Here is a 26706-nt window from a genome sequence, read left to right on the forward strand (position 1 = left end):
CGAGCAGAATTGCCGGGAACTCGACCTTGTGACATTCGTTTGTGAGACGCTGAGGACCGCGCCTGGGTTTGACACATCGTGCCTGTGAAGGAGGACGGGTGAGGGACACATGCTGTCAGCACACATCAGAGGTGATGATTGTCTGAATAAGTGTTAACAGTAATTTGGTATTTTGTTACGCAGTATATTTGAAAAAAAAAAACATTTTTAACTACAACGTTCAATCAGTTTTACTATGTTTTACTGTAGTTCTGTGCAGGAAAATATGTATAGAGACCAAAAACAGTTTATTTATTTTACTTTTAGTCCCAGGCTGTAAACGTTGATTTCTTCTAAAGTTGGACATTTTAACATGGACTGCAATGGGAACTTGTTCGCCTCAAGCAGCCAGTCAAGGAACTGTAACTCAACTGATTTTGGAGGGTCAGAGGTCACCGCTGGGGGAGAACAAAGAGTATCTGTCTGAGAGTTAATCCCAACAACCCGAACCATCTTCAGATTTTATTGACAACACAAAATGATTTTTTAGCACAAGATGAAATTACAGTGCAAAATTACATCAAAGTTCAAATGAAGGTGATTAAAAAACAAGTCCATCCTGAATGCTGAAAGGCAACACGTGTGGCAACAAGCAAAGTGTTTCAGTTCAGACTCAGAGCTTCCAGGTGTTTTTCATCACAAGAATAAAGTAGACTTCACTGTCGATGGAGGCGCTCGCACCGCAGTAATAGCTGATGAACTCATCTTTGGTAACCTGCCAATCAGAAAAAGCAAGACAGAGAGGTCAGAGGTCAGATCATGTTTTATGAACAAAAAAGAAAAAGAAGGCAGCAGGACTGATGATTAGGAAGCAGAAGATATCAACACACTGTGCAGCCAAAAACCACTGCTTCCTCTCACAAACTGCCGCTTCCTCTCACAATCCGCCGCTTCCTCTCACAATCCGCCGCTTCCTCTCACAATCCGCCGCTTCCTCTCACAATCCGCCGCTTCCTCTCACAAACCGCAGCTTCCTCTCACAATCCGCCGCTTCCTCTCACAATCTGCCGCTTCCTCTCACAAACCGCCGCTTCCTCTCACAATCCGCCGCTTCCTCTCACAAACTGCCGCTTTCTCTCACAAACCGCCGCTTCCTCTCACAATCCGCCGCTTCCTCTCACAAACCGCCGCTTCCTCTCACAATCCGCCGCTTCCTCTCACAAACCGCCGCTTCCTCTCACAATCCGCCGATTCCTCTCACAAACCGCCGTTTCCTGTCACAAACCGGCACTTCCTCTTACAAACCGCTGCTTCCTGTCACAAACTGCTGCTTCCTCGCACAAACCACTGCACACAGATCACCAGGTGGGTAACTTTAGTTAATTATAATGTATGAACTAATGTAACAGAATACATGTGAGCCCTGATTACAATAAACTCTAAGACATATTTTTACATCCCTCCAGGTCCAGTTGACAGTGATGTGTCAGTCTGCAGCTGGTCATCTGGACACTGACTGAGCACCTGGAGTTGGACATTTCATTTGACAAAGTCGTTACAGACACAAGAAACACCTCCAGAATTTCTACTTTTCACATAACACGAAGCTGAGTGAATCAGGCCGAATCAGGTGAAAAATGCCTTAACAGGCGAAACCCGAAAAATTCCAGCTGCAGTTGAGAGGGACAGATGGTCGGACAGCTGTGTATGGATTCCGTACATTCCCGTGGCTTCGTGCACGATCCTGTGCGTGCACACGAACACAGTGTGACCACGGTGAGCGATATGATACATCGTGCTCTCACAGCAGCGGAATCAATGACATGTTGTACAAATGTTCAGAAATCAAAGAAAATGTATAAGAACAAAATAATGAGAGACCATAGAACATTATAAGAACAATGAATGTACCGTTGAAATGTAAGACAATCATATTACTGGTAATGATTTTTAATTGATGCTTGATGACTTGATGCTGGGACAGAGTCTGTGTTGGAATTGAGGAAACAAATGGATTTATTTTTGTCTGTTAAAATATTTAATTCCTGTTATAAGGAGCAGACAGTACAAAAATTATCGTCCTTCTGTTCCTTGTTGTTTTTTTAAACAAGAAATTAATGAAAGTACATGAATGAGATGAAATTAAATGAAATAAAAACATCCCTCCCTCACACATGTTCACGGCTGCTGCAGGCCACTTACCTGGCGCAGCTCATGAACACATGGAGGTGACAGCGGCTGGCCACACGGAGGGCCGGTGCGTCCAGCTGTCTGTGGCCACTGGGCACGTGGAAAGCCAAAAGACACCGTGTCATGTGGACTACAACTTACATGGTGGAGACATGATATGATTGCCTTAGTGAACGAACGTTGCCTCGGTGGGCACACGTGAGCTGTGATCGTCTGACAGCCTCAGGTCTCCTGGCTGCGCTGACATGATCTGAGTGACACACGCGCCTGTCTTGAGCAGCAAAGCACTCACATGAATGGGCTCATTGTCACTCTGTCGCTGTCCACACTGGTACATGCATGTGTCCGGGCTGTCAAAACCTGAGAGTGGGCAGGCAGCACGCTGTGTGCACCTGCACATCTCGTATTACAGCTGTGATGATCATGATGTTTCATATACACTGTGTAATCCATGGGAGGGAATGACAATATATGTGTCAAATGGCAATCATCATGGACATGACAGCCCGTCCAGATGTGGACAGCGATCACACTTTACTCCAGCCATCATTGGAGCTTTTGTCAACTCGGACCTCGGCTGCACCTTGTCAATGTTGGATGGGGGGCAAAACACACTAACACATCATTCATGGTGCTTGGGGGGGGGGTGTCATGGCACATTCACACGCTCAAGGAGGCATGGCGCGGACACGACAAACTGGCCACACTTTGACCTGTCACCACCTCGACCGCACCTCCACAGTGGTGTTCTGGTCAATACATTCGTGCTGGCTGCATGAACAGGCCCGCACTGCCCCGCCACTGCTGTTGGAAGTTCTTGGGTGGCACCTCGACTGTGGGAGAGTGTGGGTCGAATGGGCATTCACCTTCATTTGGCTGCTGGTGTGAAGGCGGGCTCGATCGTGACATTTGGCCAGGGTTTGACATGGCCAATCATTTTGTGCAGCCTGTCGACCACGGTCCGAATGGTCAATCATCTTGATGCCGTTCGATTGGGTTTCCAGCATGAGCGCGACGCAAATGTGGAGTGCATGTGGTGTGGCTGAATGGTTGTGCCGACTGCTGTACGAGGCGTTTCAGTGCAGCTCCGATTTTTCATGAGTGACATTCAAATCCTCTTGCGTGCACCATTCGGCCTCATTCGTGTCATGTGTGAACGAGCCTTTAGTGGATGAATTTGTTACAAAGAAGGTTCTGCTCTGCCCAAAAATCTGAATCTGTTGAAAATACAGAAAGCAGGTGTAATATGTGTTACAGACAACAAAGGAGCTCCGTATGAAGGAAAATAAGGGAGGATGGAAATAATTTTCAGTTGTTTTTTTTTTTTTCATTCTTATAAGGAGAACAGTGTTTTCAATACATTTTCAATATATGTTCCAAATAAAAAACAAACAAACAAAAAACTGTGTTCTGTACCTGTCACTGTATTTTCCACCATAAGCGTCAGATTATTCCAGAGGGAGAAACAGCCACTAAATCCTTTGCTGTGTTATTTGTATAATAGTGACTGTATGACTCACTTCTTGAATCTTTTTCTAAAACTGTCTCTGTGCAGTCAGTTACGCACGTTGCTAACACAACGTGTGTATCCTGTTATGTGTCGGACGCGGGCGGAGAACCGACCAGCGTTTGAAGGACCCAGTATAAAATAAGCAGAGCACGGTTCAAAGGATAACAGAATTTAATAACATAACAGTGAGTGCTCAATTACAAACAAATAAGTGCGCGGTCTGGCGAGGTGGAAGAACGGTGCGCTCCCAGCAGCACAAACGGTCCGGAGCCAGAACAGTTCGGACCAAAGGACCTTCAGGTGATCAGGGTGAGGTCCTGATAATTCAGCCACACAGCCACTCAGTCCTGAACGCATGCCACCTGGAAGGAAAAACAAAAGACAGAAAACAGAGGACAAACAAAAGCCAGCCAGGCACGCCAGGCACCCCAGCCACAACAAATCCTGCAGTTTAGCTAATTGGTGTGTGTCCTCTGGCTTCATGGATAGATAAAGCTGGGTATCATCTGCGTAACAATGAAAATTTAAGCAATGCCGTCTAATAATACTGCCTAAGGGAAGCATGTATAAAGTGAATAAAATTGGTCCTAGCACAGAACCTTGTGGAACTCCATAATTAACCTTAGTCTGTGAAGAAGATTCCCCATTTACATGAACAAATTGTAATCTATTAGATAAATATGATTCAAACCACCGCAGCGCAGTGCCTTTAATACCTATGGCATGCTCTAATCTCTGTAATAAAATTTTATGGTCAACAGTATCAAAAGCAGCACTGAGGTCCAACAGAACAAGCACAGAGATGAGTCCACTGTCTGAGGCCATAAGAAGATCATTTGTAACCTTCACTAATGCTGTTTCTGTACTATGATGAATTCTGAAACCTGACTGAAACTCTTCAAATAGACCATTCCTCTGCAGATGATCAGTTAGCTGTTTTACAACTACCCTTTCAAGAATTTTTGAGAGAAAAGGAAGGTTGGAGATTGGCCTATAATTAGCTAAGATAGCTGGGTCAAGTGATGGCTTTTTAAGTAATGGTTTAATTACTGCCACCTTAAAAGCCTGTGGTACATAGCCAACTAACAAAGACAGATTGATCATATTTAAGATCGAAGCATTAAATAATGGTAGGGCTTCCTTGAGCAGCCTGGTAGGAATGGAGTCTAATAGACATGTTGATGGTTTGGATGAAGTAACTAATGAAATGAATATGTGATGAACAATCACGGTTATATAACGCATGTAGTGAGGAAACTGATCTGACACATTGAGATTATCACAGAAGTATTACGGGTGCATTATGAATGCATCGCGCACGTGTTGCGTGTGCACGGCATCTGCACTGCAGTGATTAAAGAAGCACACTCGCTCCTTTCGGCATCACGATTCACACCAACAGTACAGCCTCTGGAGCAATTGCTGGACTTGAACAAGTTGATCACAGAGTTAATGTTCATGTTGTCATTCAAGGGTTAACTGTTCATGAGTTTGGGGAGCGGGAGGGGGGGGGGGGAGCTGCTCCAGGTGTGAGATGGTGGGTTTTTTTTTTTTTTTTGAGAGAGTCACAGAAAACAGACTTCAGCGTGAGTTGTGGCTAAACAGCAACTCTTCCTTTTGTTGGTGTTAAATAAAAGTCCTGGATTGCAGCAGCTACGCCTTGTGGATCTACACAGCCTGACCGGCACTGACTGGCAGGTATGTCGATTTCTGCCACATATAGTACTTTGGGTTTACATGACGTCTTTGTTATGCATTCACAGATTGTCCGCAAATCAGCTGCAAAGCAGATGTAATAAAAACGTTTTATTCGTGGCCAATCTGTATGCAGTCGCTACAACATGTTTTAGTTTGTGATGTGGACATGATGGGCACAATATATATATATATATTTTACACACTGTCCCAGTCCACTACCAAGCCACAAATCCCCGTCAGTTGCAGATATCAGCGGTTAACGGCAGATATACAGCACACAGAGTGAGTATGTATTGTGTATGAATTGAGTATGTATGGAGTATGTAAGGCGGATGTCATCCGCATCCAGATTTTTGAGCTACTCAAAAATCCTGGCTGCGGACATGCGTGTCTCTGCGGATGATCACGGGCGTGTTCGGATGACAGCCGACTCATACAGGCATGTTACACGGATATTGCGGATGTTAAGCGAATATGAGCCAATTTTGTGCGCAATCCATACGCAAATCCTCCTAAACGCCAGTGGGACAGGGCGCTTAGAGTACGCCCGAATTGCACGAGTACTCAGCGTTTCCTGCAGAAAGTCCCTTTCACACCAGCGCAAACATAGAGTTGCATATTGCGGCATTGTGTTGCATTTATAGTATGCCCGAAATGCATGTGTACACTGCGTTTTTCCTTCATAAAATCCATTTCACACCGGCGCAAATATAGAGTTGCATATTGCAGCATTGTGTTGCATTTAGAGTACACCCGAAATGCACGCGTACTCAGCATTTTTCCTGTTTAAGGGCCCTGTCCCACTGGCGTTGTGGAGGATTTGCGTATGGATTGCGCACAAAATTGGCACATATCTGCCAAACATTCGCGATATCCATGTAACATGCCTGTATGAGTTGGCCGACATCCAAACACGTCCGTGATCATCCGCAGAGGCACGCATGTCCGCAGCCAGGATTTTTGAGCGGCTCAAAAATCTGGATGCGGATGACATCCGCATCACATCCGCAACACATACCCAAGACATACGCAGTACATACACAATCTACGCACTGCATATCCGCTGTCATCCGCTGATATCCGCAACCGATGGGTTGGTGCGGCTTGGCGGCGGACGGGGACAGCATGCAAAACAGATATAACATGTGCCCATCACGTCCACATCACAGTCTCAAATGGGATGTCACACATGCAGACAGAGTGGCCACGAATGAAGCGAGTGCATCACGGCCGCTGTGTATCCGATATGCCACCATATGTGGATGCATTACAAACACATAAATGACGGCCAGCACCAGCGCAGCTGTGGATACTGACAGATGCAGATATGGATCGCCGAAGACTTGCCATCACAGTCGCTGCCATCCAACAGCAGACAATCCAACTCGCCCAGCTCCTGCATGTGCTCCACAGGAGGAGGAGAAGGTGCAGAATGGCACAGAGGGCTGTGTGGGTAAGGCCATGGATTGTCAGGAGACCGGACCTGGGCATTTATAACAGGCTGATGGTGGAGTTGCGGAACAAGGATCCACGTGCCTTCCACAATTTCATGAGGATGCCCCCAGACATGTTCGATGAACTGGTGAACCGGCTCACACCCAGACTGACTAGGCCAAGAACCAACTGCAGACCCAACCTGGAACCAGGCCTGAAGGTGGCAGTAACCCTGTGCCACCTGGCCTCAGGCACAACATACATGGACATGCAATACGCCTGGAGGGTGCCACACAACTCACTGAGCAAAGTCGTCAGAGAGGTATGTGAGGCCACAGTGGGGGAGTACCTGGATGAGCTGATGACCTGCCCCACCACCGAAGCAGGATGGCGCCACATTGCCGATGAGTGGCTGCAGCAGTGGAATTTCCCCCACACTATTGGTGCCATTGATGGTAAACATGTGGCATGCAAAGCTCCCCCCAACACAGGCTCGCAGTGCTACAATTACAAGGGCTACTTCAGCATCATATTGTTTGGCCTAGTCAGCTCAGACTACAGGTTCCTCTGGGCGGACGTGTCAGGTAGTGGCGCTGCATCAGATGCCCAGATATATAACAACAGTGAGCTGAGACACGGTCTAGAGCACAGCGACATCAGTGGGTGGCCACTTCCAGACCCCTTGCCCAATGACACATTAGTCTGTGAAGAAGATTCCCCATTTACATGAACAAATTGTAATCTATTAGATAAATATGATTCAAACCACCGCAGCGCAGTGCCTTTAATACCTATGGCATGCTCTAATCTCTGTAATAAAATTTTATGGTCAACAGTATCAAAAGCAGCACTGAGGTCTAACAGAACAAGCACAGAGATGAGTCCACTGTCTGAGGCCATAAGAAGATCATTTGTAACCTTCACTAATGCTGTTTCTGTACTATGATGAATTCTAAAACCTGACTGAAACTCTTCAAATAGACCACTCCTCTGCAGATGATCAGTTAGCTGTTTTACAACTACCCTTTCAAGAATTTGTGAGAGAAAAGGAAGGTTGGAGATTGGCCTATAATTAGATAAGATAGCTGGGTCAAGTGATGGCTTTTTAAGTAATGGTTTAATTACTGCCACCTTAAAAGCCTGTGGTACATAGCCAACTAATAAAGATAGATTGATCATATTTAAGATCGAAGCATTAAATAATGGTAGGGCTTCCTTGAGCAGCCTGGTAGGAATGGGGTCTAATAGACATGTTGATGGTTTGGATGAAGTAACTAATGAAAATAACTCAGACAGAACAATCTGAGAGAAAGAGTCTAACCAAATACCGGCATCACTGAAAGCAGCCAAAGATAACGATACGTCTTTGGGATGGTTATGAGTAATTTTTTCTCTAATAGTTAAAATTTTATTAGCAAAGAAAGTCATGAAGTCATTACTAGTTAAAGTTAAAGGAATACTCGGCTCAATAGAGCTCTGACTCTTTGTCAGCCTGGCTACAGTGCTGAAAAGAAACCTGGGGTTGTTCTTATTTTCTTCAATTAGTGATGAGTAGTAAGATGTCCTAGCTTTACGGACGGCTTTTTTATAGAGCAACAGACTCTTTTTCCAGGCTAAGTGAAGATCTTCTAAATTAGTGAGACGCCATTTCCTCTCCAACTTACGGCTTATCTGCTTTAAGCTGTGAGTTTGTGAGTTATACCACGGAGTCAGGCACTTCTGATTTAAAGCTCTCTTTTTCAGAGGAGCTACAGCATCCAAAGTTGTCTTCAATGAGGATGTAAAACTATTGACGAGATACTCTATCTCACTTACAGAGTTTAGGTAGCTACTCTGCACTGTGTTGGTATATGGCATTAGAGAACATAAAGAAGGAATCATATCCTTAAACCTAGTTACAGCGCTTTCTGAAAGACTTCTAGTGTAATGAAACTCATTCCCCACTGCTGGGTAGTCCATCAGAGTAAATGTAAATGTTATTAAGAAATGATCAGACAGAAGGGAGTTTTCAGGGAATACTGTTAAGTCTTCAATTTCCATACCATAAGTCAGAACAAGATCTAAGATATGATTAAAGTGGTGGGTGGACTCATTTACATTTTGAGCAAAGCCAATTAAGTCTAACAATAGATTAAATGCAGTGTTGAGGCTGTCATTCTCAGCATCTGTGTGGATGTTAAAATCGCCCACTATAATTATCTTATCTGAGCTAAGCACTAAGTCAGACAAAAGGTCTGAAAATTCACAGAGAAACTCACAGTAATGACCAGGAGGACGATAGATAACAACAAATAAAACTGGTTTTTGGGACGTCCAATTTGGATGGACAAGACTAAGAGTCAAGCTTTCAAATGAATTAAAGCTCTGTCTGGGTTTTTGATTAATTAATAAGCTGGAATGGAAGATTGCTGCTAATCCTCCGCCTCGGTCTGTGCTATGAGCGTTCTGGCAGTTAGTGTGACTCAGGGGTGTTGACTCATTTAAACTAACATATTCATCCTGCTGTAACCAAGTTTCTGTAAGGCAGAATAAATCAATATGTTAATCAATTATTATATCATTTACTAACAGGGACTTAGAAGAGAGAGACCTAATGTTTAATAGACCACATTTAACTGTTTTAGTCTGTGGTGCAGTTGAAGGTGCTATATTATTTTTTCTTTTTGAATTTTTATGCTTAAATAGATTTTTGTTGGTTATTGGTGGTCTGGGAGCAGGCACCGTCTCTACGGGGATGGGGTAATGAGGGGATGGCAGGGGGAGAGAAGCTGCAGAGAGGTGTGTAAGACTACAACTCTGCTTCCTGGTCCCAACCCTGGATAGTCACGGTTTGGAGGATTTAAGAAAATTGGCCAGATTTCTAGAAATGAGAGCTGCTCCATCCAAAGTGGGATGGATGCCATCTCTCCTAACAAGACCAGGTTTTCCCCAGAAGCTTTGCCAATTATCTATGAAGCCCACCTAATTTTTTGGACACCACTCAGACAGCCAGCAATTCAAGGAGAACAGGCGGCTAAACATGTCACTCCCGGTCCGATTGGGGAGGGGCCCAGAGAAAACTACAGAGTCCGACATTGTTTTTGCAAAGTTACACACCGATTCAATGTTAATTTTAGTGACCTCCGATTGGCGTAACCGGGTGTCATTACTGCCGACGTGAATTACAATCTTACCAAATTTACGCTTAGCTTTACCCAGCAGTTTCAAATTTCCTTCAATGTCGCCTGCTCTGGCCCCCGGAAGACAATTGACTATGGTTGCTGGTGTCGCTAACTTCACATTTCTCAAAACAGAGTCGCCAATAACCAGAGTTTGATCCTCGGCGGGTGTGTCGCCGAGTGGGGAAAAATGGTTAGAAATGTGAACGGGTTGGCGGTGTACATGGGGCTTCGGTTTAGGGCTATGCTTCCTCCTCACAGTCACCCAGTCGGCCTGCTTTCCCGGCTGCTCGGGATCTGCCAGAGGGAAACTAACGGCAGCTAAGCTACCTTGGTCCGCACCGACTACAGGGGCCTGGCTAGCTGTAGAATTTTCCATGGTGCGGAGCCGAGTCTCCAATTCACCCAGCCTGGCCTCCAAAGCTACGAATAAGCTACACTTATTACAAGTACCATTACTGCTAAAGGAGGCCGAGGAATAACTAAACATTTCACACCCAGAGCAGAAAAGTGCGGGAGAGACAGGAGAAGCCACCATGCTAAACCGCCTAAGAGCTAGTAGCTGCGCTAAGCTAGCGGATTCCTAAAAAAACACAAAGTGAATAATGTGTAAATAATTTAGAGGTGATTCAGCAGAGGGAGTGCTTTAGTTAAGGCACGTGAAGATTACACTGTGAAGCAAATCGTTATCTAGGTAACTAGATCAATCTAACTGCACAGATTAAACAGCTAACAGATACAGAAAAACACCGCTGTGCTCCGGAACAGGAAGTGATACAATACTGCAGTGAGAGCCAACCACCAGTGAAATTAGAAAGGTCTTGTCTCAGAGTGATGCTGAAAAACTAATTCATGCATTTATTCCCTCTAGGTTGGACTATTGTAATTCATTATTATCAGGTTGTCCTAAAAGTTCCCTAAAAAGCCTTCAGTTAATTCAAAATGCTGCAGCTAGAGTACTGACGGGGACTAGAAGGAGAGAGCATATTTCACCCATATTGGCCTCTCTTCATTGGCTTCCTGTTAATTCCAGAATAGAATTTAAAATTCTTCTTCTTACTTATAAGGTTTTGAATAATCAGGTCCCATCTTATCTTAGGGACCTCATAGTACCATATCACCCCAATAGAGCGCTTCGCTCTCAGACTGCCGGCTTACTTGTAGTTCCTAGGGTTTGTAAGAGTAGAATGGGAGGCAGAGCCTTCAGCTTTCAGGCTCCTCTCCTGTGGAACCAGCTCCCATTTCGGGTCAGGGAGACAGACACTCTCTCTACTTTTAAGATTATGCTTAAAACTTTCCTTTTTGCTAAAGCTTATAGTTTGGGCTGGATCAGGTGACCCTGAACCATCCCTTAGTTATGCTGCTATAGACTTAGACTGCTGGGGGGTTCCCATGATGCACTGAGTGTTTCTTTCTCTTTTTGCTCTGTATTAGTGATTGATCTCTGCTCCCCTCCACAGCATGTCTTTTTCCTGGTTCTCTCCCTCAGTCCCAACCAGTCCCAGCAGAAGACTGCCCCTCCCTGAGCCTGGTTCTGCTGGAGGTTTCTTCGTGTTAAAAGGGAGTTTTTCCTTCCCACTGTCGCCAAGTGCTTGCTCACAGGGGGTCGTTTTGACCATTGGGGTTTTTCTGTAATTATTGTATGTCTTTTGCCTTACAATATAAAGCGCCTTGGGGCAACTGTTTGTTGTGATTTGGCGCTATATAAATAAAATTGATTTGATTTGATGTTTGACAATAAAACCCACTTTCAAGCTCAAATGATTAAATGCACAAACAATGTTTTAACATATTGCTGACAATAACTCATCTGTACGGCTTTTTCATTTAATTAGTGCTTTACTGATTTAGAAGGCAAACACTGCTAACTGGCTAATTCATGTCACTGGAAAGGGCAACAACAAACTCTCTCAGTAAACCACTTCCTGTCACCACTGAACAGAGAACCTGATCATTAGAAGAGTCCGTTATACAGACAGTTTCTTTGCAGAAGCACTCATGTGCATGGTTACCTCAAGAAATGTACAAAAACATATTAAACCGATTATACAGTTAGCTGCTTACCTTAGCCTAGCCATCCTCCACAGGTGCTGCTATCTGCTGAGTGATTATAACTCAACTGACAAGGAAGGGTGTATTCTGTAACTCCCAGCTCCTTCTCAGCTATCACCTTGTAATCACTTTGAGGACAGAAGTGGCAGCCAGTGGAACTGCCACTACTCCTGAAACCAACCAGTCATCCATGGTGCTCATGGTCAGAGAAACACCTCACAAAGTCAAATGTCATGAACTCTGACATTTTGTCACTACAAAATGATCTGAGTCTCCCCTAGAGCCGCGCTGAACAGAACTGGTATCAAAGACATTCAGCTATGAAGGACTCTAAAGAAATCATTCTCCTGCATAGGACTCGACACGGTACAAGTACTAGTTCTAACCCCTGAAACATCTACAGGGAATAAGTAGCCAATTGCACCACCTTCAAGTTCCTCAATATCCACATTTTGAGGACCTCACATGGACAACCAACAGAACAGCTTTGATCGCAAAAGCAAAAAAGTTGCGCTACTTCTTAAGAACACTCTTAAGAACTTAAGAACAGCCAACATGTCTGCTAAGCTGTTAGAACCCTTCTGCCGCGGCTCCACAGAGACTAGCTTGATGTATTGTATTACATCCTTGTATGCCAATTGTTCAGCAGAAGACAGGAAAGCTGTCCAACAGGTCATAAACCCAGCACTGGAAATAATTAGGACTCCCTTTGGCCACACTGGAAGACATCTTCAAATCATGCTGCCTCCATGGAGCAAAAAACATTTTGAGGGACAGGACATCTCACGCGCCTCAGGAAGGTGTTATAGGTCCTAAAGACTCACACTTCCAGATTCAAGAACACTGTTTTATCCTACACCCAGTGGTGGGCACAGTTCTGATAATCCGATAACCGATAAATATCAAAGATAATGTTTTCATTATCGGATTATCTTTTTAGATAACTTTAAAAACCATTATCTGTCTAATTATCTTACGATAAATTTTTGTCCGATGATTTTTAAATCAAATCAATTTTATTTATATAGCGCCAAATCACAACAAACAGTTGCCCCAAGGCGCTTTATATTGAAGGCAAAAGCCATACAATAATTACAGAAAAACCCCAACGGTCAAAACGACCCCCTGTGAGCAAGCACTTGGAGACAGTGGGAAGGAAAACCTCCCTTTTAACAGGAAGAAACCTCCAGCAGAACCAGGCTCAGGGAGGGGCAGTCTTCTGCTGGGACTGGTTGGGGCTGAGGGAGAGAACCAGGAAAAAGACATGCTGTGGAAGAGAGCAGAGATCAATCACTAATGATTAAATGCAGAGTGGTGCATACAGAGCAAAAAGAGAAAGAAACACTCAGTGCATCATGGGAACCCCCCAGCAGTCTACGTCTATAGCAGCATAACTAAGGGATGGTTCAGGGTCACCTGATCCAGCCCTAACTATAAGCTTTAAGCCTAATCTTAAAAGTAGAGAGAGTGTCTGTCTCCCTGATCCGAATTGGGAGCTGGTTCCACAGGAGAGGAGCCTGAAAGCTGAAGGCTCTGCCTCCCATTCTACTCTTACAAACCCTAGGAACTACAAGTAAGCCTGCAGTCTGAGAGCGAAGCGCTCTATTGGGGTGATATGGTACTATGAGGTCCCTAAGATAAGATGGGACCTGATTATTCAAAATCTTATAAGTAAGAAGAAGAATTTTAAATTCTATTCTGGAATTAACAGGGAGCCAATGAAGAGAGGCCAATATGGGTGAAATGTGCTCTCTCCTTCTAGTCTCCGTCAGTACTCTAGCTGCAGCATTTTGAATTAACTGAAGGCTTTTCAGGGAATTTTTAGGACAACCTGATAATAATGAATTACAATAGTCCAGCCTAGAGGAAATAAATGCATGAATTAGTTTTTCAGCATCACTCTGAGACAAGACCTTTCTAATTTTAGAGATATTGTGCAAATGTAAAAAAGCAGTCATACATATTTGCTTAATATGCGCATTGAAGGACATATCCTGATCAAAAATGACTCCAAGACTTCTCACAGTATTACTAGAGGTCAGGGTAATGCCATCCAGAGTAAGGATCTGGTTACACACCATGTTTCTAAGATTTGTGGGGCCAAGTACAATAACTTCAGTTTTATCTGAATTTAAAAGCAGGAAATTAGAGGTCATCCATGTCTTTATGTCTGTAAGACAATCCTGCAGTTTAACTAATTGGTGTGTGTCCTCTGGCTTCATGGATAGATAAAGCTGGGTATCATCTGCGTAACAATGAAAATTTAAGCAGTGCTTTCTAATAATACTGCCTAAGGGAAGCATGTATAAAGTGAATAAAATTGGTCCTAGCATAGAACCTTGTGGAACTCCATAATTAACCTTAGTCTGTGAAGAAGACTCCCCATTTACATGAACAAATTGTAATCTATTAGATAAATATGATTCAAACCACCGCAGCGCAGTGCCTTTAATACCTATGGCATGCTCTAATCTCTGTAATAAAATTTTATGGTCAACAGTATCAAAAGCAGCACTGAGGTCTAACAGGACAAGCACAGAGATGAGTCCACTGTCTGAGGTCATAAGAAGATCATTTGTAACCTTCACTAATGCTGTTTCTGTACTATGATGAATTCGGAAACCTGACTGAAACTCTTCAAATAGACCATTCCTCTGCAGATGATCAGTTAGCTGTTTTACAACTACCCTTTCAAGAATTTTTGAGAGAAAAGGAAGGTTGGAGATTGGCCTATAATTAGCTAAGATAGACCGATAACATGGTAAATAAAGCTGAACAGCTACAAACATTTATAAAATTTAAAATCAGTTGAGCACCTACCTGTTAAATGTTTTATAGCAGATGTGTAGTTCTACCCTCTGCAAACAGAGGAGAACTGCTTCTAGAAGAAACTGCTCTATCCTCTGCAGACAAAGGAGAACTGGTCACCAAAAAAAACCCTCATTTCTTTTAACCCCATACTAATATGCGGGCAATATCACCCAAGTCATCCAGAGGCATACATTTTTAACTTATGGTTCAAATTTTAACCAAACTAATTTCGGACAAGTTATTTAAATTAACATCAGGTCTGAAGATTTATAAAGTGAAAATATCAGATATATGTTTTAGTTTTAAAGTAATGCGCTAATTTTTAAGGTTTTAGTGTGGACATGTGTTCAGGTGCATTATGTGTGATAGGGTAATCTCAGTACGTTCACGACATGAGAAATGCATTTGAGACACTCTGATCAGGCTTGACAGACAACAGCATTTAACTCTAGTGCCTAAAACTCTCGTGAATATATTCTCTGGGTTTATAGACATTGTTATTGTGTTTGCGTTTATTAAATTCCACGCATCTTAAATGTAGCAGGCACAAATTATCTGGAATTTTGTTTTGGCAAGTTTTCAAGGTCTCTACTGCCATCTACTGGCCAGTAGTGTTCATGGCAGTATTCAAACTGAAGCTGGGCTGATATTTTCAATCACTGTACTCGATTCCAGCTCAAACTGTACCACAGAACCACATCTCGTTACTCCATGTATACTAAACATTGCAGGACGTGCGATTAACCTGAAACTCTGTGCGATCCAAAAAATTCTCGCACAAATGAAAAATCAGCAGAAAAAGGGCCAAAACTCGCACTGGCACCAGTAGATCATTGCAGTGTTCTATTTATTTTGACACTGGTTATATGAGATGGTTATCTAATTACAACTTGGATTTTTTTTTTTTGAAAATGCCTTTTTTTTAACAAATAAAAAAATGGAATATTTTACAAAAGCACATTTATCTGTAAACACCAACACACGACACACCTCACATTAATGTGTTGGTTTACATAATGAATGACTCAACCAAATCAGTGTTTAGCAGAGGCACATTTTACCCAGAATCCTTTGCGATCTGTCTGTGTTTGTTACAAAACTTCAGAATTAGTGCATTATTCAACATTAAAAGATATATGTTATATTTTAACTTTGAACAAATGACAGAATTGACATTAATGGAGTTATTCTATCAGTATTCATTTTATTTATACACCAAACCATAACTCAGCACTGCTTTATTTTCCAAGACCTCGGCCTGATGGCAGCGCTGTTATTGAGTAGAGAGTTGAGCTTTGTGGCTCCTCTCAGTTACTTCTGTGCTGGAAACCATGTAGTAAACAGTGTTGTGAAAGTGTCGTGACACGGACCCACAACAGGGGGCGGTAATGAACGGACAACGGATAAGCCAAAAGTAACAATTTAATGTTGTGAATCGCACAACGATGTACAGACAATAACAATATGGTGGACTGTCAATCATACACCAGGTGACGTGTGGGCAGGCTCGACGATAGAAGACGCCTGGCGAGAGAAGAGCCGGATCCCCACACAGCTTCCACCACCAACGGAGCTGAAGAACACCGGAGCCGCCAAGCCCTGCGCCCAAGGTGGCCGCTGTCTTCAGCAGTCAGACCCGGTACTGCTGGCAGAAAACAGAGACAGTCCTGATGAGTGTGAGTTCGCACACTCAGTAATCCCACAGTCAGTGTTTAGTTAGGAGGGAGATCCTCCACCTCCAATCACACACTCATGCAGACTAAAACCTCCTCCTTAGCTGTCACACCGGGTGGAACCGAGGATCCTAAACACTCCCGGTGGCAGGTTTCGCTCCACTGAACCACAACCCCAGACGGCCAATCAATCCGGGGATTGTGCTTTAACACCCATGGAAAACCCAAAATCACTCGGGAGGTGTTACATAAAACACAATCTCCTCCCTGTGATTCCCAGACACCACCAACGTCACTGGCTGTGTCTGGTGTGTGATTAGTGGAAGAAGGGTGCCATCTAGCGCCCGCACCGACAATGGTGACGGTAAGGCCACTAGAGGGAGCCCAACCTCCTTTGCCCATCTGCTATCCAGCAGATTCCCCTCCGACCCCGTGTCCACCAGTGCTGGGGCGTGAAGGGTTAGATCCCCACTCAGGATCGTGACTGAGATTCGTGCAGATCGTCGGGGTTTCCCCACGTGGGTGTTGTGACCCACACTTAGCCCAGTCTCTAAGGACGAGTGCTGCTGTTTTGACCGTTTGGGGCATTCTCTCTGTGTGTGCTCGGTAGAGCTGCAGAGAAAACACTCTCCACGGATCAGCCTCCTTTGTCTCTGATCTGATCGTTTTTTGGCCCTGCTCGTTTCCATAGCAACGTCAGCAGGGGGAGCTGTTGTCACGTGGAGAGCCCTGGCAGTGGAGTGTGGGGAAGTAGGCTTCCTTTCAGACCCGGGAGGAAGAGGGACGGCTTGTACCTGACCACGCCCCTCGTCTCGCTGCCGTCAGTGTTCCGTTAATCGGTTGTCTAACCGTATAACCAGGTCGATAAGCCCATCTAAATCCCGCGGCTCGTCCTTCGCCACCAGGTGCTCCTTAAGGACCAGAGACAGTCCGTTTACAAAGGCGGCGCGGAGCGCAACAGCATTCCAGCCGGCTCGCGCTGCCGCGATGCGGAAGTCGACTGCATACTTCGCTGCACTCCGACGCCCCTGCCGTATCGACAGCAGCACACTTGAAGCGGTCTCGCCTCTATGAGGGTGGTCGAACACCTGTCGGAACTCCCTCACAAACTCAGTATAAACCGTTAGGAGCCGTGAATTCTGCTCCCAAAGCGCCGTAGCCCAGGCGCGTGCCTCTCCTCGAAGCAAATTGATCACATAAGCCACCCGGCTAGCGTCTGACGCGTACATGACGGGAAGCTGTGAAAAGACGAGCGAGCACTGCATCAAGAAGTCCGCGCACGTCTCCACACAGCCTCCGTACGGCTCCGGAGGACTTATGTATGCTTCGGGGACAGTGGGGGGGTTCGTTGAATGACCAGCAGAATGTCTGTTTCTGGCACACGGTCAGCAGGAGGAGGTGCTGCAGCAGCGCCCTGAGCACGCGCTTCCACCTGGGCGGTGAGAGCCTCCATCCTGCGATTGAGAACACTGCTCTGCTCGGTAACTAAGTCCAACCGAGTGGTAAAGGCGGTTAAGATGTGCTGCAGCTCACCCAACACGCCTCCTGCTGGCGCCTGTGCACCTCGCTCTTCCATTGGCTGTTCAAGCGATGGTTGACGCCCCTCGGGATCCATGACGCTGGCCGAGAAATCCTGTTGTGAAAGTGTCGTGACACGGACCCACAACAGGGGGCGGTAATGAACAGACAATGGATAAGCCAAAAGTAACAATTTAATGTTGTGAATCGCACGACGACGTACAGACAATAACAATATGGTGGACTGCCAATCATACACCAGGTGATGTGTGGGCAGGCTCGACGACAGAAGACGCCTGGCGAGAGAAGAGCCGGATCCCCACACAGCTTCCACCACCAACGGAGCTGAAGAACACCGGAGCCGCCAAGCCCTGCACCCCAGGTGGCCGCTGTCTTCAGCAGTCAGACCCGGTACTGCTGGCAGAAAACAGAGACAGTCCTGATGAGTGTCAGTTCGCACACTCAGTAATCCCACAGTCAGTGTTTAGTTAGGAGGGAGATCCTCCACCTCCAATCACACACTCGTGCAGCTCCTGTCTAACCACTTATCTGATTGGAGTGTGAAGCGAAGCCGTCGCTGATCACACCAAACGCCAATCCCACAGATAAGGACACACCACAGGAAAACGGCTGCAAAGAAGTACAGATTATTACTCAATGTTTTGAGTCAGCAGAGAAAGTTACCTGAATGGTAGCTGATTTCTCGGCGAGGAGGTGGAGTTGCAGTCCGGCCTTTATGGTGATGGTGATGAGATGAATAAGTGACAGCTGGTGCTGAGGATGAGTGACAGCTGTCACTCCCAGTGGCTCCGGCGCCCTCTCGTGCTTGAAGCCCGCACTCCAAGCAGGGTGCCATCTGGTGGTGGTGGGCCAGCAGTACCTCCTCTTCAGCGGCCCACACAACAAACAGGAGCTTCCAGCAGGGGGCAGAGCGCTCCAAGACAGAAGTGCTGACTCATTGTTTGGATCTGTTGTAGCTTTTGATGCTTCCAAAAGCGATTGTGGTGTTAAAACTCAAAATTAGCTTGTTAGTAATTGTTGTACCAGAGACAATACTGGAATTTATCGGTTATCTGTAACTTCTGATTTTTGGGTGGTTTATCGTTTTATCTTTATCAAAGATAACTTTTCAGTTATCTGATTATCTGTTGTCGAAGTTAATTTTTTAGTTATCTGTGCCCACCACTGCCTAAACCTGTTACTGAACACACACACACACACACACCAATACTGTATTGAACAAGACCATGCTCTGAGTGGCACTAGGTCGCTTCGGAGCATCCTTGGATACCGCTGGAATGGATTTGTATCAAAGAGATGGTTACTTGCTTTTGTTTCTCTATTGGATTATTGTAATGTCCTATTTTCAGGGTTACCACAGTCCAGCATTAGGGGTCTCCAGCTGGTTCAGAACGCTGCTGCCAGACTTTTGACACGAAGCAGAAGGTTTGAACATATCACACCCATTCTGGCATCTTTGCACTGGCTTCCTGTCTTTGTAAGAGCAGATTTTAAGGTCTTGATGCTAGCCTATAAAATTCTTCACAGACTGGCACTTAATTTCTTACCTGGCCGATTTGGTGAAACCCTATGTACCGGCCCAGGTTTTGTGGTCACAGGATGCGGGACTACTGTGTGTTCATCGGGGGAAGAAGAAGTCATCGTCTCATAAAGAACGTCTCTTACTGTGCACCCACTCTATGGAACAGTCTTCCTGTGACCCTGAGACAGTCAGATTCCGTGGACATTTTTAAGTTAAGACTAAAAATCTGTTTTATTATTTTACTTGTGTCTTTTAATTGTGTATTTGAATCTTTTAATTTACTTGCTCATTTTGATTTTGAACTGTTTTGTGTGAGGCGCCTTGAGGCAACTTTTGTTGTGATTTGGCGCAGTATAAATTGAATAAAATGAAATTGAATAAAATTGAGGGAGCATCACCTTTGACATTTTGGCCATGTGTCAGGTTTCTCTGTGCATGATCCAGCATGCAGGAGTGTTAGGCATCCAAATCCCACATCCACACTTTGGTCAGCCTGACCATATTTCTGTGTTCCTCTACCCAGCATACTCCTCAAGCAGGCCCCCCAGTAAGAAAAACTGTTCAAGTATGGAATGAAGAAACCAAATGGGTGCTTCAGGACTGCATTGAGAGGACAACCAGGAAGTGTTTAGAACAACTGTATTGAAAGAGGACTCTACTATTGGTCTGGAGAACTTTACAAATGGGAAAATTGGCTACAATCGCACGTGTGGAGACCACTGTTCCTGTGAAGAGCTGGAGAATGTAGCTCAACCAAAGACTCTGAATAAACTATCCTGTCCATGCTGCACGTCCGCTCCGATGCCTTTGTCTCAGGCAACGCTGAGGACTGCAAAAAGGCCACATATGACCTGCACACGTCCATCAAAAATGCCACAAAGCAATATGGTGTGAAGCTGGAGATCTACTACAAAACCACAAACAAGTTTAAGTTCTACGTTCACTTTGAGGCCCACAACACTGATCAACAAAGAAACACTCACGGAGAGCACACAGAACACACTACTCACTGTGACACCAGCAGGGGTGCCTCAGACTCCAAGAAGAGCCAACCTAAAGACAGAGACAACATCCCTGGGCAAGACAGGGACATCTACAACCTGTCCCTGGCTCAAGCCCATGGACCCGCCTGCATCAAGTCCACGACTGTCGTGTCCCTCTCAAAGAAAAACCTGGTGACCTGCCTAAATGACTACCAGCCTGTCGCACTCACCCCAATTGATGATGACGTGTTTTGACCCACATCAAGGACACCATCCCAGACACAACTGACCGCCTACAGCTTGCTTACCCTCAGAACTGGTCCACCGATGACGCTGTCAGCACCACCGTCCATACAGTGCTCACACACTTTGAGGGCAGGGACACCTATGTTAGAACGCTATTTCTGACCTCCTCACCGTTGGAGTGGCCCTCTCCATCTGTAACTGGGTGCTGAATGTCCCGACTGACAGACTCCAGATATCAGAGCGTTAGCAGCGACTCACCGATTATCACCTGGTTTCTGTTCAAACTGACTTCAGAATGATTTAAGAGGTTTTACTTTGTCATCTGATGGTTCATAATCACATTATTCCCTTTGATGGCTTTGGGTGTAGAGACTCAGACTCAGAGAGTCAGACTCAGACGCATGTGCAGTGAAGGCAGGGTGGACCAGTTTTTAGAGGGGACCGTTCAGTTATTAACAGCAGAAAATGAATGAATGAATAAATCTTGAAATTCCAGGACAACAAAGGTAACTGATTGCACTGAATATCATTTTGGCTGGAAAAATGCAAATTTTCAGCAAACATTCATAAACACAGGATGACCGTTGAGTAGGCAAGTCCCGTGGGGACCATGGTACAGCTTTGGCCTTCTCACAATCCTGAAGGAGCTCAGCTCCTTGGTTTTATTTATCTCCTATATTTTCTATATATCCTATATTTTCTAACTATATATCCATCAAGAAAATCCATCATCTTTTTCACTGGTGAAGTGTGAGTGTGGACTGATTTTTGTCAAGCAGTCCTTTTTGTTTTTTATCAGTTCCCCTCACTTGCAGACTTTTGTGGTTGGATGAAGTCCCACCAACAGCAGCTGTCCTGTATTTGGATGGACTTTCTGATGTTTGCCTCTCTGACCTCCATTGTTTCTGTGTACTACCGCTTAGCTCCCAGAGTCCTTTCACAATAAAAGCAGAAAGAAGTGAATCTGTCTCATTACAACAACAAAATTTGCTGATTGTGAGAAAATGGTCTCATTATATCATCAATGAGTGAATGGGGATGCATCTCTTTAAAAAACTGATCTGGTTATATAATAACTTAGTTATTACGTAGTTTTAATAAGGATCTGGATGTTATAAGAAGAGTGTGGAAGTCATTTTATTCCTCCTGGTGATGCTGCAAAATTTCATCAATCATCCCAAAGCTCCAGCCACCAAAGGACTTTACTTCCACTGTGTGCATACTGCATGGGTTTTATTTTTGGCTCCAACTGCAAAGTAAGTTTCATTCTGTGGTGCTTTTAATGTTTCCGTTTGGTTTTGGAATGCTGTCAAATGGCTAAATGACACCCATACAATATACACTGCAGTGGATGGAAATATAAATCAAGAACAGAAGAAGGTAAATGGAGGGCTGTCCAGAGAATCAAAGTACAGATTTTGGTAAAGTGGACAACACTGTGAAAGAAAAGCGGTCGAACCTTCGTCCCAGCCGGATATCGAGTTTGTTTACCATTATGATGCCAGGAGACTTAAGTCAAAGTTTCCAGGCATTTCTCATCATCACAATAAAGTAGACGTCTGTGTCGATGGACGCACTCACACCAGAATAATAATTCAGAAACTCCTCCTGGGTCACCTTCCGAGATCGACAGCACCAAAAAAAAACAAACAAACAAAAAACAAAAGAAACAACAACAAAAAACAAGTTATTACATATTAAACATGAAAATTCAGAAAGGTATATCTTCTATTATACATTCCGAATCAAAGGTAGAACAGTACTAGTGTATACTAAGGTACACTAGTTTGTGTAAGTGTCACACAAACAGGGCAGTAAACTGAAGAGCCATTAAAAATCTACATCATGTAAAAGAGTATAAATCCTGAAAGTTGGCTAACTATAGCCAGAAGGGCTATAACTAGCCTAGCACACCTTGCTAACCAAAAAAGAGCTAAACAAAGCTGATAACTAGAGTATAAAGCACAACAGTGTCGCTACACTCTATAATAATGATTGTAACAATCAATACATATAACAACAAACATAAACAAGTGCTGATTAATGTTAACTTAACAAACAGAACCGGCTATGTTGTTAGCTATGACAGATGGTGCTGCAGCCGGCTCAATGAGCTAACGTTAGCAGCTACGTTTAGCTAATTGTACCCCACTTCTCTCTATTATTAAAAAACAATTACTATATATTCACAACCATAAAGCATACAAGATATATGTACCACAGTGAAAGGATACAGAGGTAGAGTAGCTCCCGGCTAAGAAGAGCTCAGGGCTAGTGGATGCAGCAACATGTAGGCCAGGTTAGTCCGCAACTGGCTCGATGGAGAGGGATCAGTTAATGCTAACAGTGGTAGGCATGGTTACCACTTTTGGTAGCAAACTCATTGCAAATAAATGAACCGAAAACAATACCCCAAAAAATTGAAGACTGATCCGAACGACATCTAACTGACATATACATAACGCGTGTGTAGCCTTGACAGGTTATTGGATAAATAAAAGCTGATAGGCTAAGCTGTGTTTGTAGCTATATTACTATAGAAACAGAAGCTAAGATATATGTTTTCAGTTTCTAAAGCTTACCTTGCTGGCTAGGTTATGGATAGCTACTACAGGCAGAGAAATTTCACCTTCTACATGCTTTGCAATGGAAACCCTGAATGTAGATACCATCTCTTGATATCTATTAAAAAACCTTTTAAACTGAAGAACCAGTTTGTCATATAGAAACCCTTGTTTAACTAATCTACTAGTAAGTTTATATTGTCTAGTGGAAAAACTTTAGTAATTATCACAAATGTGATGAATTCTGACTAGTTGAGAGGTGTAGACACTGTATTTAGGCTTACGAGGTATATTACTACTCATATAAGGAATATGAAACAATATGAAAGTCAAAATCATCCCGACTGTCAAAAACTGCTTTTCTAAACTGTCTATCTATAATACTCAATTCAATATCTAAGTATGAAACTTTGCTATTGTTTTCTGTAGTCTTTTTAAGCTTTAATTCTGATGGATAAGCCTGAAAAGCCTTCAGTTAATTCAAAATGCTGCAGCTAGAGTACTGACGGGGACTAGAAGGAGAGAGCATATCTCACCCATATTGGCCTCTCTTCATTGGCTTCCTGTTAATTCTAGAATAGAATTTAAAATTCTTCTTCTTCTTATAAGGTTTTGAATAATCAGGTCCCATCTTATCTTAGGGACCTCGTAGTACCATATCACCCCAATAGAGCGCTTCGCTCTCAGACTGCAGGCTTACTTGTAGTTCCTAGGGTTTGTAAGAGTAGAATGGGAGGCAGAGCCTTCAGCTTTCAGGCTCCTCTCCTGTGGAACCAGCTCCCAGTTCAGATCAGGGAGACAGACACCCTCTCTACTTTTAAGATTAGGCTTAAAACTTCTTATCTTAGGGACCTCTTAGTACCATATCAGCCTGAACCATCCTGACCCTGAACCATCCCTTAGTTATGCTGCTATAGACTTAGACTGCTGGGGGGTTCCCATGATGCACTGAGTGTTTCTTTCTCTTTTTGCTCTGTATGCACCACTCTGCATTTAATCATTAGTGATTGATCTCTGCTCTCTTCCACAGCATGTCTTTTTCCTGATTCTCTCCCTCAGCCCCAACCAGTCCCAGCAGAAGACTGCCCCTCCCTGAGCCTGGTTCTGCTGGAGGTTTCTTCCTGTTAAAGGGGAGTTTTTCCTTTCCTTTTTTAGGGTTATTTAATGTAAGTAGGTCATCAATATAACAGAAGGTATTACTAAAGGTTTTAGCTGACTGCTTATCTGTTTTTGTCTTTCATAAATTTATATTCATAATTAAAAAAGGAAAAGGTTTGCTAAAGGTGAAGGTCTGTTCCCATAGGTATCCCTATTGTTTGTTTGGAATTCTACAAGGAATTCTATATGCACACGATCATGCGTAGATGTTGTGTTAGACCAGTATGTAGTGCCGTCATTTCTAATAACGATGTGTTTAGAGGCTCTAATCTTAAAAGCTTCCCTGACTAGTTCACTGATACTATATATAAGTTGGTCATGTCGAATGTTCATATACAGGGTGGAAAAATCAAAACTATCAGCTAAACTGGCAGCTAATCAAGTAAATTATATTTTTTGTGGAGCATGTCCCTTAATACAGATTCAGGAGCCATTTAGCTTTGCCGTCTGCTCAGGTATTACCTTTCCATCTTTGTCATAAGGTGAGTCAAAACTGTCTAGGAATATCCGGAATACTTGATCCTCTGTCCACTCCCCGTTTTGGTACTTGGGGTGGTGCTTGGCGTTATAAACCCCCCTCAGGTCTTCCACAGTGATCACCCCATCACCTGTCTTATCCAACTTTCGGAATGCTTGCATGACCACCTCCTTCCTGGCCTTCGACATCGGTGGCTGCAGGTGGAAGAAGTCAGTGTGATAAATATTTGCGGTGACACACTTTATCTGAAATAACAGATGGGGACATTACACATTATTTACCCTGAGAGCTGTGAGAAACTCGTCAAAGTCAATGGTCCCGTTCCCATTGCGATCAAAGTGTTGGAACATCGCTGTGGCTTCATCCTTCTCAATCAGAATTCCATAATCATTCAAGCCCTTCAGAAACTCTTTGAAATCCAAGGAGCGGTTATTGTTATCATCCATTATTTTGAAGGTTCTGACAACATGAAAGATGAAAATGATCAGATTTTTTGTGTATAGAATTTAGTTTTTCACCACAATGTGATAATCACACACAATAACGACATTAGAATAGGATAGACATTTATAATACAACAAAATTCAGTGACTCACATACTGGACTCATTAAAAAGGTCACATAATAAATAGTCAATAAAATAATACATTCTCATTGTCTCATTCATTCAGTTTGTTCATGTTGTCATACACTATACCATCAACTCAGTGCCACTGTATGCATGAGAAATTCAAACGAGTGGTTCATGAATCTTGTGGTGTGTGTTCTGATGGACCTGTAACTTTTCCCTGAGGGGCAACAGTTCAAACAGATAATTAGCAGGATGGAAGGAGTCCTTCAGAAGTCTGCAGGTCATACTCGTATTTGCTGCATGAATAATCAACCTACAAGTTGCTGGGGTCCTCTGGGAGCATATGTGCTGGTGCTACCTCCTACACATCCACACACATTGACCTTCTCCAGCTGCTGGGGTCCTCAGCACTGAGGCACTTACGTGATGAATCATGCACGTGCAGCTGATGCTCCTCCTCAATGGAGTCTCCCTATTCAACTGTTCATTTGACACACACTTATCCCAGAGGGACCCAAGAATCCTCCAAATAGACCTCGTACCAATAACATCCTATTGTCACTTTAACTCAATGTTGACATCCAAGTGTCAGAACCATACAATTATACAAGAAGTACCAGGAACCTAAAGCCTGGACCTTTGTCCTACTAAAAAGGCATTAGTTTCGCTGAACATCTTTCTCCAGAGGCCTCCTGACTCCATAGATTATTCCCAATCATCTTTCCATCACAAAATAATATTATCAGAATATTATTCCAAACAGGACTGTGTGCCATTACCCCAACAACAAACCGTGGGTGACCAAAGACATCAAGGTGACACGGAACAGGAAGAAGGCTGCATTCAGGAGTGGAGACAGAGAGGAGCTGAAGAGGGTGCAGCAAGAACTGAGGAAGAAAATCACAGAGGGGAAGGACAGTTACAGGAGGAACCTGGAGAACAAGCTCCAGCAGAACAACTTGAGGGAGGTGTGGAAGAGGATGAGAACCATCTCTGGTCAGGGTAAGAAGGTGGACCAGATGATGGAAGGAGACCTTTATGAGGCCAATGAGTTAAACCTGTTCTTCAACAGGTTTGACAACATGATCTCTGCCCACCCTTCCCCTTCAGTGCTCCAGCTCCCCTGTGCACTCACCTCAC

General features: G+C 44.0%; 1 protein-coding gene across 3 annotated transcripts in view; it reads right to left on the bottom strand.

The window, feature by feature from the left end:
- Positions 1 to 520: 520 nt before the first annotated feature.
- Positions 521 to 26706, bottom strand: part of capslb (calcyphosine-like b) — a 57943-nt gene continuing 31757 nt past the window's right edge. For 2 of the 3 annotated variants that reach the window (XM_034192858.1, XM_034192859.1), the window contains 4 exons: positions 25277 to 25454; positions 24980 to 25189; positions 22287 to 22412; positions 619 to 754 (listed from right to left, as the gene is read on the bottom strand). In XM_034192858.1, coding sequence (XP_034048749.1) covers positions 22311 to 22412; positions 24980 to 25189; positions 25277 to 25454 — 490 coding nt within the window. In that variant the 3' untranslated portion in view covers positions 619 to 754; positions 22287 to 22310. Of the gene's footprint in view, positions 755 to 22286; positions 22413 to 24979; positions 25190 to 25276; positions 25455 to 26706 lie in introns of all 3 variants that reach the window. The other variant, XM_034192860.1, reaches the window with a different exon arrangement.

The sequence above is a fragment of the Thalassophryne amazonica genome, chromosome 17 (assembly GCF_902500255.1).
Source record: "Thalassophryne amazonica chromosome 17, fThaAma1.1, whole genome shotgun sequence".
NCBI classification, from domain to species: Eukaryota; Metazoa; Chordata; class Actinopteri; order Batrachoidiformes; family Batrachoididae; genus Thalassophryne; species Thalassophryne amazonica.